This window comes from Heterodontus francisci, chromosome 6 (assembly GCF_036365525.1).
Source record: "Heterodontus francisci isolate sHetFra1 chromosome 6, sHetFra1.hap1, whole genome shotgun sequence".
Lineage (NCBI taxonomy): Eukaryota > Metazoa > Chordata > Chondrichthyes > Heterodontiformes > Heterodontidae > Heterodontus > Heterodontus francisci.
The window spans coordinates 9,285,641-9,299,964 of record NC_090376.1 but is presented as its reverse complement, the minus strand read 5'-3'; the positions used below and the strand labels follow the sequence as shown (position 1 = coordinate 9,299,964).

At 45.8% G+C, this 14,324-nt stretch overlaps 1 protein-coding gene across 2 annotated transcripts in view; it reads left to right on the top strand.

Annotated features, from left to right (window-relative positions):
• The window catches only part of LOC137371121 (glycerophosphodiester phosphodiesterase domain-containing protein 5-like), a 129,246-nt gene that overhangs the window by 44,220 nt on the left and 70,702 nt on the right, over window positions 1–14,324 (top strand). For both annotated transcript variants that reach the window (XM_068033087.1, XM_068033088.1), the window contains exons 8-10: window positions 746–896; window positions 4,924–5,145; window positions 7,494–7,651. In XM_068033087.1, the coding sequence (XP_067889188.1) occupies window positions 746–896; window positions 4,924–5,145; window positions 7,494–7,651 (531 nt within the window). The remainder of the gene's footprint in view (window positions 1–745; window positions 897–4,923; window positions 5,146–7,493; window positions 7,652–14,324) is intronic.

Genomic DNA, 14,324 nt, shown 5'->3' with positions numbered 1-14,324 from the left:
AAATACTCAGCAGGTCTGGCAGCATCTGTGGAGAGAGAAGCAAAGTTAACGTTTCAGGTCAGTGACCCTTCTTCAGAACTGGGGAATGTACATATTTGATCAGATTTCAAATACACAGATCATTAAAACATCACTAAGTTCAAAAGGCTGATGCAGATGTGGCCTAACCAGAACTTAATACAACTGAAGCATAAATCCTGCCCCCCTCCCACCTACTACCTCGCCTTTGTATTACAATTCCCTTGAGTTAAAGACCAACAAACCATTAGCCTTTTGAACTTAGTGATGATGTATTAGTGATCTGTGTATTTGAAATCTGATCATATATGTACATTCCCCAGTGAAAAGGGGAAATTCGAGAAGTTAGGGTTGTTTTGCTTAGTTCAGAGAAGGTCAGGGAGAGATTTAATAGGAGTTTTCAAAATTGAAGGCATTTTGATTTGTGGGGAGGAACTGATTATCTGGTCATTGCTGTTTGTGGGAGCTTGGTAGGCACAAATTGGCTGCTACATTTTCTACCTTACAACAGTAATAACACTTCATTGGCTGTAAAGTGCTTTTGGACATCCTGTAATTGTAAGAGGCGCTATATAAATGCAGTCTTATTTGATTCATAAGAGGGGGGCAGTGCGCAGTCCATATCAATCCACATATACCCATGTCGATTGCTCGCTAGCTTAGTTTGGGGACGGCTTGCACCTGCCAAGGCTGATGGCCTGTTTACTCGTCTATTTTCTTGCTTTAGCTACGATGGGGTTCCGTTCTTGATGCACGACACAACGCTAAGACGGACAACCAACGTGGAGGAGATCTATCCTGATCGGATTGTCCACAACGCTGCCATGTTCAACTGGACCGACCTGCAGATGCTGAATGCGGGTCGCTGGTTCTTTAAGGTAGGCAGAAGCCAAGAGGTCGGCTGGGACTTTGCTGCTCCCCTGCGTTGGTGATACTCTGCCAGAGCTGCAGCCAAGTGGGTGTGGATGAGAAATTCGCAGTCATAGTCTGGTCGCCACCCTTGTTTTTCCCATAATTGTTCTCCAACTCGCTCTCCCTCTAACTCATTCCTCATTTCCTACAAGGTCCCATCTTGTCCCAGACTGCTTCCCTGTGCAAAGGTTATTCGAGCAGCTCCACACCCAAGGGCACAAGACAAGAATGAGATCTTGCCCTGCGCCATGATTCTCTCCTCCTTCTCAACCACCTTCTCTCCATTGTAACCTCTCCTATGTTTCTGTTTTTTGTTGATATTTCTGTCTATTTACTTTAATATTCCACGGGCAGTAGAGTAAAACAGAGGGTGGTTGAGGGGTGGGGTATTGGATCAAGCTCCTGTTAGCTGTCCCACTTGGAAGTGTGAGATCATCTCCTTTGGCCCAAATAAAGGGAGATCGAAGTACTTTCTAAATGGCAAGAAGGTAGGAAATATGGAGGCGCAGAGAGATTTGTGTGCAAAAATCAAGAAAAGCTAGTGGAGAGGTACAATAAGTAATGAAAAAGGGTAAGGGAATGTTGACCTTTATCTCAAGGGGGTTGGAAGTTATACAAAGCTGTGGTTAGACCCCATCTGGAATATTGTGCTCAGTTCTGGGCACCCCACCCCAGGAAGCACAGATTGGGTTGGACAGGATGAAGTTGTGCAGATTCTCCAGAATAGTACCAGGCTAAAATGGTTAAATTAGGAGAACAGGTTGCACAGACTGTGCGTGTAGTCCTTTAAATATAGAAGACTGAGGACTTTGGTTCAGCCACATTTGGAATACTGCGTGCAGTTCTGGTCGCCACATTACCAAAAGGATGTGGATGCTTTGGAGAGGGTGCAGAGGAGGTTCACCAGGATGTTGCCTGGTATGGAGGGCGCTAGCTATGAAGAGAGGTTGAGTAGATTAGGATTATTTTCATTAGAAAGACGGAGGTTGAGGGGGGACCTGATTGAGGTGTACAAAATCATGAGAGGTGTAGACAGGGTGGATAGCAAGAGGCTTTTTCCCAGAGTGGGGGTTTCAATTACTAGAGGACACGAGTTCAAAGTGAAAGGGGAAAAGTTTAAGGGGGATATGCGTGGAAAGTTCTTTACGCAGAGGGTGGTGGGTGCCTGGAACGCGTTGCCAGCGGAAGTGGTAGATGCGGGCACGATAGCGTCTTTTAAGATGTATCTAGACAGATACATGAATGGGCAGGAAGTAAAGAGATACAGACCCTTAGAAAATAGGCGACATGTTTAGATAGAGGATCTGGATCGGCGCAGGCTTGGAGGGCCGAAGGGCCTGTTCCTGTGCTGTAATTTTCTTTGTTCTTTGTAACCTAATTGAGATGTTTAAGATGATGAAAGGAGTTTATTGAGTCCAGAACAAGGGGTGTAACTTTAAATTTCGAGCTGAATGGCCTACTCCTGTTAATATTTTGAGCCCCATTGACTAAATATATCAGGTGGGTCTATAACATGAGGTCTATGCAATACTCCCTGATTTGTGCTCCATACCTAACCTCAAAAGCGCTTTCTGCTCCCTGAATCGTCTTCAGTTCTCAATAACTCATCTCCTTCTCTAAGTCAACCATCCCAAGAACCTTAATACTATGGAATTCCGTAATTCCATGCCTTCTTGCTGAAAAATTCAGGCTTGGAAACTCGAGCTTTGGTGCTATCTCATCACCCATCACCCTCTGTGCTCGCTAACATATAGTTAGCATCCAATAAAGCAATGTGACTTTAAAACTCTCATCCTCATTTTCAAATTCCTCATGGCCTCACCCCTCCCTATCTCCATAATCTCCTCCAGCCCAACAGCGCTCCGATATCTGGGCTTTTCCAATTCTGGCCTTGAGCTTCCCCGATTTTAATCGCTGCACCACTGGCGACCGTGCTTTCGCCTGCTTTGGCCCTAAACCTCTCCGCCTCTCTCTCCTCAATTAAAGTGCTCTTTGAAACCTATCTCTTTGACTGGGTTTCTGGTCACCTCCATCTCTTTATGTGGCTTGGGGTCAAACTTTGTCTGATAACTCTGTGTGAAGCACCTTGGGATCTTTTACGATGTTAGCGACGGTATATAAATGCAAATTGTTTTTGTTATTTCATATTCTTTATTAACCTTTTCCCTGCCAGGGTCCTGAACTATGGGCCTTCACCTCCATTGTACGATTTTTCAAAAAAGAAGTAAATTCCTCGCGTTGTGGGTCCTGGTTTGGACCTGCTTGCCACCTGGGCCTGGCTGAGCAGAATCCCGCTCCTCCCTCACCCATGTTGCACAGATGCTTGGAGCCACTAGTGCCTTACAAGGGAGGGAAGCTGCCTGGTCTGACTTGCACGTGACTCCAGTCTCATGCTATGTGTCTCACTCTCTGAGTGCCCTCAGCATATCCTAATAACCAATAAATTTAAAAAAAAAATCAATGCCCCCCTCATCAGAAGGTTCTCCCTCCTGCCTCTCAATATTTCACCGAATCGTTTTTTTTTTTAGAGATACAGCACTGAAACAGGCCCTTTGGCCCACTGAGTCTGTGCCGACCAACAACCACCCATTTATACTAACCCTGCAGTATTCCCATATTCCCTACCACCTACCTACACTAGGGGCAATTTACAATGGCCAATTTACCTATCCCCTGCAAGTCTTTGGCTGTGGGAGGAAACTGGAGCACCCGGCGAAAACCCACACGGTCACAGGGAGAACTTGCAAACTCCGCACAGGCAGTACCCAGAATCGAACCCGGGTCCCTGGAGCTGTGAGGCTGCGGTGCTAACCACTGCGCCACTGTGTAGCACGAAAGGAGGCCATTCAGCCCCTGCTGCCTGTACTGCCTCTTTGAAAGAGTTATTCAATTAGTCTCACTTCCCCAATCTCCCCAAAGCCCTGCATTTTTGTTCCTTTCCAAGTATTTATTTAATTTCCTTTTGAAATTGAATCCGCTTCCACTGCCCTTTCAACCAGCATATTCCAGATCAACGTTTCTCTCATTTCTCTTCATCTCCCCACCACGCCCCCCAGGTCCTTTTGCCAATTATCTTAAATATGCATCTTCTGGTTACCAACCCTCCCACCAGTGGAAACAGTTTCTTGTTATTTACTCTATCAAGACCCTTCATAATTTTGAACATCTCTATCGAATCTCTCCTTAACCTTCTCTGCTCTAAGGAAAAGAATCTCAGCTTCTCAAGTCCCTCAGCCCCGTTACCATTCTAGTAAACCTCCTCTGCACCCTCTCCAAGGCCTTGACATCCTTCTTACAGTGTGGTGCCCGGAATTAGACACAATACTCTAGTTGAGGCTTATAAAGGTTTAGCAAAACTTCCTTGCTTTTGTACACTATTTATAAGGCTTATGATCCCAAATGCTTTTTTTGACAATTTTATCAACTTGTCCTGCCACCTTTGAAGATTTGTGTTGTGAATCCATTGGTCTCTCTGTTTCTTCACAGCCACCCCTTTTCCCCATTTTCATGTCAGCTGCGGTTCAGTGGGGATCACTCTTGCCTCTGAGTCACAGAGTTGTGGATTCAAGTCCCACTCCAAAGACTTGAGCACAAAATCCAGGCTGGCACTCCAATGCAGTACTAAGGGAGTGCTGCACTGTTGGGGGTGCCACCTTTCAGCTGAGACATTAAAACAAGCCCCTATCTGGCCTCGTGAAAGATCCCACGGCTATTAATTTGAAGAAGAGCAGGGGAGTTCTCCCTGGTTAATATTTATCCCTCACCCAACATCACTAAAAACACAAATGATCTGGTCATTACCACCTTGCTGTTGGCAGGAGTTTGCTGTGTGCAAATTGATAGTCGAGTTTCTTGCGTTACAACTGTTGACTATTCAAAAATACTTCAGCGACTGTGAAGCATTTTGGGACTGCAAGATGTTGTGAAAGGTGCTATATAAGTGCAAGTTCTTTCTTTAAATTTGTACCATTTTGTGTTGACTTTGGGTTTCAGGAAGACCCATTTTGGACTGCCCAGGATCTCTCGCAGAAAGATAACCAACAGGCATCAAACCAGTCGCTCTGCAAACTGGCAGACGTGCTTCATCTGGCAGCACAGCGGAACAAGTCAGTGATGGTAAATCTTTGGCGGCCTCCGCATGAACACCCCTACTACTCCTCCTGGATCAACATCACTTTAGAAACTATCCTGGAGTCGGGAATACCACAAGACCTGGTGAGCCATTGGTTTTTGTTAAGGTTGGATTTTAGATGGTGTGTTGCGAAGATACAAAATTGAAGGGTAGGAAAGGACCAGCACAACCACCATCAACAACAATTGGCATTTATATAGCACATTTAACATAGTAAAGCATGTCAAAATATTGCACACGGGCATTGTCAAACAAAATTTGAGACTGAGATAAAGAAGAACTTCAGAAATAGGAGCAGTTCTGAAGAAGGGTCACTGACCTGAAACATTAACTCTGTTTCTCTCTCCACAGATGCTGCCAGACCTGCTGAGCATTTCCAGCATTTCTTGTTTTTATTTCAGATTTCCAGCATCCGCAGTATTTTGCTTCTATTATTATTATAGAAATAGGAGCAGAGTAGACCATTCGGCCCCTCGAGCCTGCTCCACCATTCAATAAGATCATGGCTGATTTGTCCTTGGCCTCAACTCCATTTTCCTAACTGTTCCCCCTAACCTTCGACTCCCCTATAGTCTATCTCAGCCTCGAATGTATTCGATGACCCAGCCTTCACTGCTCTTTGGGGTAGAGAATTCTAAAAATTCATGACCCTCTGAGAGAAGAAATCCCTCCTTATCTCCATCTTATTTTGAAACTGTACCCCCCAGTTCTTGATTCCCCATGAGGGGAAACATCCTCTCAGTATCTACCCTGTCGAACCCCCTCAGAATCTTCAATAAGATCACCTCTCATTCTCTAAACTCCAATGAGTATAAGCCTAACCTGCTCAACCTTTCCTCATAAGTCAACGCCTTCAGCACAGGAATCAAACTAGTGAACTTTCTCTGAATTGCCTCCAGTGCAAGTATATCTCTCCTTAAATAAGGAGACCAATACTGTATGCAATTCTCTAAGTGTTGTCTCAACAACATAACGAGACGTTAGGTTAGGTGACCAGAAAAGAGTTAGGTTTTAAAGGAAGGGGGATAGTGAGGCAAAGAAGTTTAGGGAGGGAATTCCTGAGCTTAGGGCTCAGCCAGCTGAAGGCACGGCCACCAATGGAGTGGCAATTAAAATCGGGAATGCTCGAGGCCAGAATTGGAGGAGCAGAAAAATTTTGAAGGGCTGGGGGAGATTAGAGACAGGGAGGGGCGAGGTCATAGAGGGATCTGAAAACTAAGTATAACATTTTAAAATCAAGGCGTTGCTCAACCCGAAGCCAATGTAGGTCAGTGAGCACAGAGGTGACCTGGTACGAATTGGGTTCCCCAGGCAGCAGGTGAGCTCAGGGTTAGAGAGGGTGTGAGGTGGGAGGCTGGCCAGGAGTCTGCCCCACATATCATGGGGGTAGGAGCACCCTGACTATAGATTCCCTAGCAACCATGTAGTCGTCTTGGAGAGGGAAAAACCCAGTGTTATATAGCAAGGTGCTATATAAATGCAAGTTGTTGCAGTTAATGGGCGAACTGGTCTTTTCCTCTTTTCCTGCCTGTCAATTTTGTACATTTGTGCTGACAATGGATCTCTGTGTCCCTGGACTGGGAAGTAGGGGGGGAGGGTGGTGACAGTTGAAGGGGTGCAGGAACATGTGCTGGTGTTTCCAATGCTGATCACTACCCAGTCCTTCCGTGCTGTGACGTGCAAGTATTGCGTTGTTGGAGGTGCCATGTTTGGGTGAGACACTAAACTAAGGTCCCATCTGCCCCCTCAAGTGGATGTAAAAGATCCCATGGCCGCTATTTTGAAGAAGAGCAGGGAAGTTATTCCCGTCGTCTTGGCCAATATTTATCCCACAATCAACATGATTGAAACAGATTATATGATCATTATAACATTGTTTCTTGTGGGATCTTGCTGTGCGCAAATTGGTTGCCCTATTTCCTACATTCCAGCAGTGACTACACTTTCAAAAAGTACGTCATTAGCTGTAAAGTTCTTTGGGATGTCCCACAGTCATGAAAGCTGTTATATAAATGCAAGTCCTTTCTTTAGCAACCTATGCTCACTGACCAGCAATACCTTCAATTTAAAATTACCATCCCTATTTTCAAATCCCTCCATGGCCTCTTCCAGCTCGACAACCCTCCGAGATCTCTGCGCTCCTCCAATTCTGGCCTCTTGTGTATCCCTGATTTTAATCACTCCACCATTGGGGGCCATGCCTTCAGCTGCCAAGGCTCGATGTCCTGGCGTTCTCTCTACCTTTTGCTCCTGAAAACCCAGCTGTTTGACCATGCTTTAGTCAAATGTCCCAATATTTCTGTACGTGGCTCAGTGTCAAATTCTGTCTGATAATGCTCTTGTGAAGCTCTTGTTAAAGGCACTATGCAAATGAATAGCCTTTCTTTAATGCAGTAATGTTTGTTAAGTGTTGGCTCTGTTTTTTTTTCAGGTGATGTGGCTCCCAGAAGAGGACAGACATTTGGTTCAACAAATGGCGCCAGGTTTCCAGCAGATGTCCTCTGTGAAGCAAAATGCGACCACTCTTCGCGACCAAGGCATTGCCGGATTAAATCTGCGGTACAACAAGATCGACCCCAAGGAGATACGGTACAAGTGACAACTTGAGCCTTTTAAATAATATAGAATTTACAGCACAGTAACAGGCCATTTGGCCCATCTGATATATATACTGGTGTTTATGGTCCACACAAGCCCCCTCCCAGCCTATTTCATCTCACCCAATCTGCACACCCTTCTGTTCCTTTATCTAACTTCCCCTTAAACATAGCCCATTCAGCCTCTCAAATCTGTCCTTCCATTCAATAAGATCTGTGATCTAACTCCATGGGCCTTTGCCCATATCCCTGATTACCTTTGGTTAACAAAAATCTATCATTCTCAGATTTGAAATGAACAATTGATCTCGCATCAATTGCTGTCACAGCAGGAAGTTCCAAATGTCAATCACTCTTTTTGTGTGTAGAAGTGTTTTTAAATCTCACTCCTGAAATGTCTGGCTGTAATTTTGGACTGTGCTGCCTAGTCCTAGACGTCCCAACCCACTGGAAATAGTTTATCTCTATCTACCCTACCTGTTCCCCTTAATCATAGAATCGTAGAATGGTTACAACACAGAAGGAGGTCATTCGGCCCATCGTGTCCATGCCAGCTCTCTGCAAGATCAACTCACCTCGTCTCACTCTCCCGCCTTTTCTCCAGCCCTGCAGATTTTTTCTCTTCAGATAATTATCCCATTCCCTTTTGAAAGCCTCGACTGAATCTGCCTCCACCACACTCACAGGCAGTGCATTCCAGATCCTGACCACTCGCTGCGTGAAAAAGTTTTTCCTCATGTCGCCATTGCTTCTTTTGCCAATCACCTTAAATCGGTGTCCTCTGCTTCTGTATCCTTTAGCCAACAGGAACAGTTTTTGCCGATCTACTCTGTCCAGACCCCTAATGATAATGAACACCTCTATCAAACCTCCTCTTAATCTTCTCTTCTCCAAGGAGAACAGCCCCAGCTATTTATCATATATCCACATAACTGAAGTTCCTCATCCCTGGAACCATTCTAGTGAATCTTTTCTGCGCCCTCTCTAATGCCTTAACATCCTTCCTAAAGTGCAGTGCCAGAACAGGACACAATACTCCCGTTGAGGCTGAACCTGTGTTTTCTACAGGTTTAACATAACTTCCTTGCTTTTGTACTCTGTGCTTCTATTTATTAAGCCCAGGATCCCGCGTGCTTTATTAACTGCATTCTTAACCTGCCCTACAACCGTCAATGATTTGTGCACATATACCCCCAGATCCCTCTGCTCCTGCACTCCTTTTAGAATTGTACCCTTTATTTTATATTGCCTCTGCTCGTTCTTCTGATCAAAATGCATCACTTCACACTTTTCTGCAATAAATTTCATCTGCCATATATCCGCCCATATCACCATATGTCCTCATGTAGTTATGTCATCATTATCCTTCTCGCAGTTCACAATATTGCCAAGTTATATCTTATCTGCAAATTTTGAAGTTGTTGCCTGTACACCCAAATCGCAGAACCACAGAATTGTTACAGCACAGAAAAGGGCCATTTGGCCCATCGTGTCTACACTGACTCTCCGATGAGAAATTCACCTAATGCCACTCCTCCACCCTGTAGCCCTGCACATTCTTCCTGTTCGGATAATAATCCAATTCCCTTTTGAATGCCTCAATTGAACCTGCTTCCTCCACACTCGCAGGCAGTGCATTCCAGATCCTAACCACTCGCGGCATGCAGATTTTCCTCATGCCACTCTTTTGCCAATCGCTTTAAATCTGTGCCCTCTCGTTCTCTATCCTTTCACGAGTGGGAACGGTTTTTCCCAATCCACTCTGTCCAGCCCCCCAGAATTTGAATACCTCCATCAAATCTCTTCTCAACCTCCAAGGAAAACGGTCCCAACTTCTCCAATCTATCCAGGTAACTGAAGCTCCTCATCCCTGGAACTATTCTCATGAATGTCACGTTTCCAATGTCTTCACATCTTTCCTCAAGTGCGGCGCCCAGAACTGGACGCAATACTCCAATTGAGGCTGAACTAGTGTCTTCTGCAAGTTTAAAATAACTTCCTTGCTCTTGTGCTTTATGCCCCTATTAATAAATCCCAGGATACTGGATGCTTTAACCACTCTCTCAACCAGTCCTGCCATCTTCAATGATTTATACACATATACCCCCAGGTCCTTCTGCTCCTGCACCCCCTTTAGAATTGTACCCTTTTGTTTTATATTGTCTCTTCATGTTCTTCCTACCAAAATGAATCATTTCACATTTCTCTGCATTGAACTTCATCTGCCACCTGTCTGCCCATTCCACCAACTTGTCTATGTCCTTTTGAAGTTCTACACTATCCTCCTCAAAGTTCACAGTTGTTCCAAGTTTTGTATCATCTGCAAATTTTGAAATTGTGCCCTGTACACCTAGGTCTAGGTCATTAATATATATCAGGAAGAGCAAGGGTCTCAACACATGCCAATGACTTGGTCATTAATACGTATCAAGAAAAGCAGGGGACCTAACACCTTTAGTAGGCATCTGTCTGTCTCGGGAGATGATGGACTACACCCAGGGTGTATGCCACTTCTGAGATGAGCGGAACCTGTTGTGGCTGCAGTGGCTGACTCGTGAGTGCAATCCCTTCCGCAGCTGGCACAGATGAATAATGTTGGCCTGCAGTTGACTTTTTTTTCCCCTTCTGGCTGGCTCTCTTTTCTGCCATCTGGTCGTTTCTTTTGTCCTCTGCTTTTTCCATGCTCTTCCTGACTGCCATTCTCCAGCAACTCCGGTCAGCAGCAAGGACTTCCCATGCATAGACTCCGAGCACTGTCAACCTAAGGTCTCGCTTGCAGACATCATTGTAACTCAGACATGGGCTTATACCAACAGGAAGCTCACTATAGAGCATGTCTTTGGGGTTGCAGCTGTCATCTATTCAGCTCACAAGGCCCAGCCAACTGAATTACCGCTGACTCAAGAGGGCAAACATGCTGCGGATTGCTACATGCTGGTGTATTTCCATATTCGGCACTCTGTCCTGTCAGGGGATACCCATTATTTGTTTGAGGCAGCCAAGGTGGAAGCTTTTCAGCACCTTTTCTTGGCTTGCATAAGTTATCCATGCTTTGCTACTGAAAAAGGGAGGGTGCTGAGAACACAAGTTTGGTACACACGAAGCTTTGTATGTTCGGTTAGTTTGCTGTTGGTCCACACTCGCCTTCTCAACTCTGACATGACAGCTGTGGCCTTGGCAATCCTGGTGCTGATTTCGGCATCAAGGGCCAGGTCGCTGGTGATTGTTGATCCAATGCATGTGAAGCTGTCAACGACCTCCATAGTGAGGTTGTCGATGTTGATGGAAAGTGGAGTCTCTACGTCCTGGCCCATAACTTTGCTCTTCCTGACGCTGATCGTCAGCAGTCCAAACTCCTCGCAGACCCAAAAGAACTGATCTACAAGCTGTTGCACGTGAACTTCAGTTTGCGATGGCAGAGTGACGTCATTCAACAAAGAGCAACTCACAGGTTAGGACTTTACACATTTTGTTCTTAGCACGCAGTCTGACCAAGTTGAACAGCTTGCCGTCAGCTCTGGCCTGCATATAGACACCATTTCAGTTGCCAAAAGCATACAATAGCAACATGGAGAAAACTATGTCAACGAGAGCTGGTGCCAGGATGCAGCCCTGCTTTACCCCACTGCTGATCTTGAAAGTATCTGATGTTGCTCCATTGCAACTGACAGAACTGTGCATGTTCTCCTGGAAAGAAGAGATGACGCCCAGGAATCCAGTAGGGCAGCCTATTTTCCGTAGCAATTTGAAGAGACAGTCTCTGCTAACAACATCAAAGGCCTTGGTGCGGTCTATGAAGGCAATGGAGAGTGGTCTATGCTGTTTTGCGGCACTTTTTCTGTAACTGGCAAAGTGAGAAAATCACGTTGACTGTTGATCTGCCAGCTCTGAAGCTGCACTGAGACTCGGGATAGATACGTGATGCCAGGATCTGCAATCTGCTCAGGGCAAATCGAGCAAAGACCTTCCCCACAAAACTTAGCAAGGAGGTGTCTTGGTAATTGCTGCAGTCACTGCGATCGTCTTTACTTTTGTACAAGGTGACCATGTTTGCATCTCACATGTTTTGAGGCACAGATCTTTCCTTCCAACAGAGACACAGAAGTTCACGGAAATGCTGCAGCAGAGCCGCTTTTCCACTTTTGATGATTCCAGGTGGAATACCATCATTTCCCGGGGCTTTACCACTAGCGAGACGGTCACTGGCCTTGCAGAGCTCTACTATGATTGGTTCGCTGTCCAGCTCCTCCATGACAGGGAAGTCTGGAATGGCGCTGAGCTACTTCAATGACAATATTCACCGTTATGTAGAGTTCAAGGTAATGCTCCACTCACCTTTCCATCTGCTTGCTAGGTTCAGTGTTGATTGCCCCTGTCTTTGTCTTCAGGGGAGCTGGTGTAGTTACTGCTGGGCCTGTTGCTTTCTTAATTCCTTCATACATCCCTTGAGCATCGTCGGATTCAGCGGCAGATTGTATGCTGTTGCAGAGTTTCAACCAGTATTGATTGTGCAGTGCCAAGCAGTCTGCGGAGACTTGTTTCTGGCAGCTCTGAGAGCAACTAGGTTTTGTTTGCTGGGGACTTGTTTGTAGTTCATGAGGGCTCTCCTCTTAGTTGCAGTAACTGGCTCCAGTCCAATAAGCCTCGAATCAGTCAGCATTCCTCCCATCTCTCTTCCCATATGTAGTGAGGGCTGAGTTATAGATTATGACGTGCAGATGATCCCATTTTGATACCGCATTCAGGCCCTGAGCATTGTTGTCCAAAAGAGCCTGATCGAAGATGTTGAGGATCTCCTTTCTGGGTCAGTGGTACAGTAAGTGTTGATCGTAGATGAGCTTTCTTCTTGGAGTGGTGTAACTTCCTTGGCTGAAGCCTGACTTTGCTACACACCAGGGGTTGGTCAGTGTCACAGTCAGTGAAACCCTCCCCAATAGCACCAGTAAATGCCCCCGCAAGGACATTGGTCCCGGCTTTGTTCAGGTGAAAGCCGTGCGGCCTGGACAGGTTCTCTCTCCCCCAGAACCAGTCCCAGTGTTCCAGGAATCTAAATTCCTCCTTCCTGCACCATCTCTCCAGCCTGTATGCATCTTCTGTATACTCACTTGCACATGGTACCAGGAGTAATCTGGAGAATATTACCTATGAGGTCCTGCTTTCTAGTTTTTTTCCTAGCTCCCTAAACTCTGCCTGTAGGACCTCATCCCTCTTTCTACCTATGTCGTTGGTACCGATGTGGGCCATGACTGGTGGCTGTTGACCCTCCCCTTTCAGGATGCTCTGCAGCCGCTCAGTGACATCCTTGACCCTGGCAGCAGGGATTCACGCTTTCAGCCTGTCCCCCTAACTATTGAATCCCCTATCACTATTACTTTTCCAATCTTCCTCCTATATCCTGAACAGCTGAGCCAGCCATGGTGCTTTGGACTTGTCTCTGGCTGCACTCCCCAGAGGAACCATCACTCTCCCCAGTATTCAGAACAGAATACGGGTTGGAGAGCGAAATGCAATCTGGGGACTCCTGCACTACCTGCCTGGTCCTTCTGGACAGCCTGGTGGTCTCCCAATTCTTCTCTGCCTGCATACCCTTAAGCTGCGGGATGACCACAACTGTAAATGTGCTATCCACAAAACTATTCTGGCAGATGCACTGCAGTGACACCAGCTGCTGAAGCTCAAAATCCCGGAGCTCGAGCTGTTCCAGTTGACGACACTTTCTGCTTTTTTTTTGAATCTTTGCTTCTGCTCCTTTATGTCGGGCCTCCGATCTCCTGCCAGGTTTTTTTGATATCTTGAAAACGTCAATCAAATCAACCCTTAACCTTCTGAGTTCCAGGGAACACAAACCCAAGTGTGTGTAATCTTTCCTCGTAATTTAACCCTTGGCGTCCCGGTATCATTCTGGTAAATCTACACTGCACTCCCTCCAAGGCCAATATTATCCTTCCTAAGGTGTGGTGCCCATCAAGTGCTGACAGTAAGTCCAGGCTTTGGACAGCTGAAACATGAGTTCTACCCCTTTATATTCTAGGCCTCTCGATATAAAGGCCAACATTCCATTAGCCTTTTCGATTATCTTCTGTACCTGTTCCTGACATTTTAATGATTGAGGGACATGGACTGCCACATCTCTTTGGAACGCATCACGCGCAAAACACTACAGTTGCTGGAAAACTGAAATAAAAACGGAAAATGCTGGCAATACTCAGCTGGTCAGGCAACATCTGTGGAGAGGGAATCAGAAAGGTCTTTCATCAGAACCCAGTTCTTTGAACACTTTTCTTTATAATTTATTAAAGCATATTGAAGATGGGGAAAAAGGTCTGTATCATCGGGTAATGCTGCTGGTGGCAGGAGGTCCTGTGATGAAACCTCCAGGAATATGTCCAACCAGAGCTGGGAACTCCCATATGGAGGGAGTGTCGTAGACACTGCTCACGAGCCGGGAAGCTATTTGGATTTTGCTGAAGCGCGTCTGTGAAAGAACGAACTTTCATTTATCGAGGGCCTTTCACCTCCTCAGGACATCCCAAAGCTCTTTACAGCCAATGAAGTACTGTTTGAAGTGTAGTCACAGTTGTAACGTAGGAAATTCGGCAGCTAATTTGAGCACAGCAAGCTCCCACAGGCAGCAATGTGATAATACCTGGAGAATCTGTTTTTGT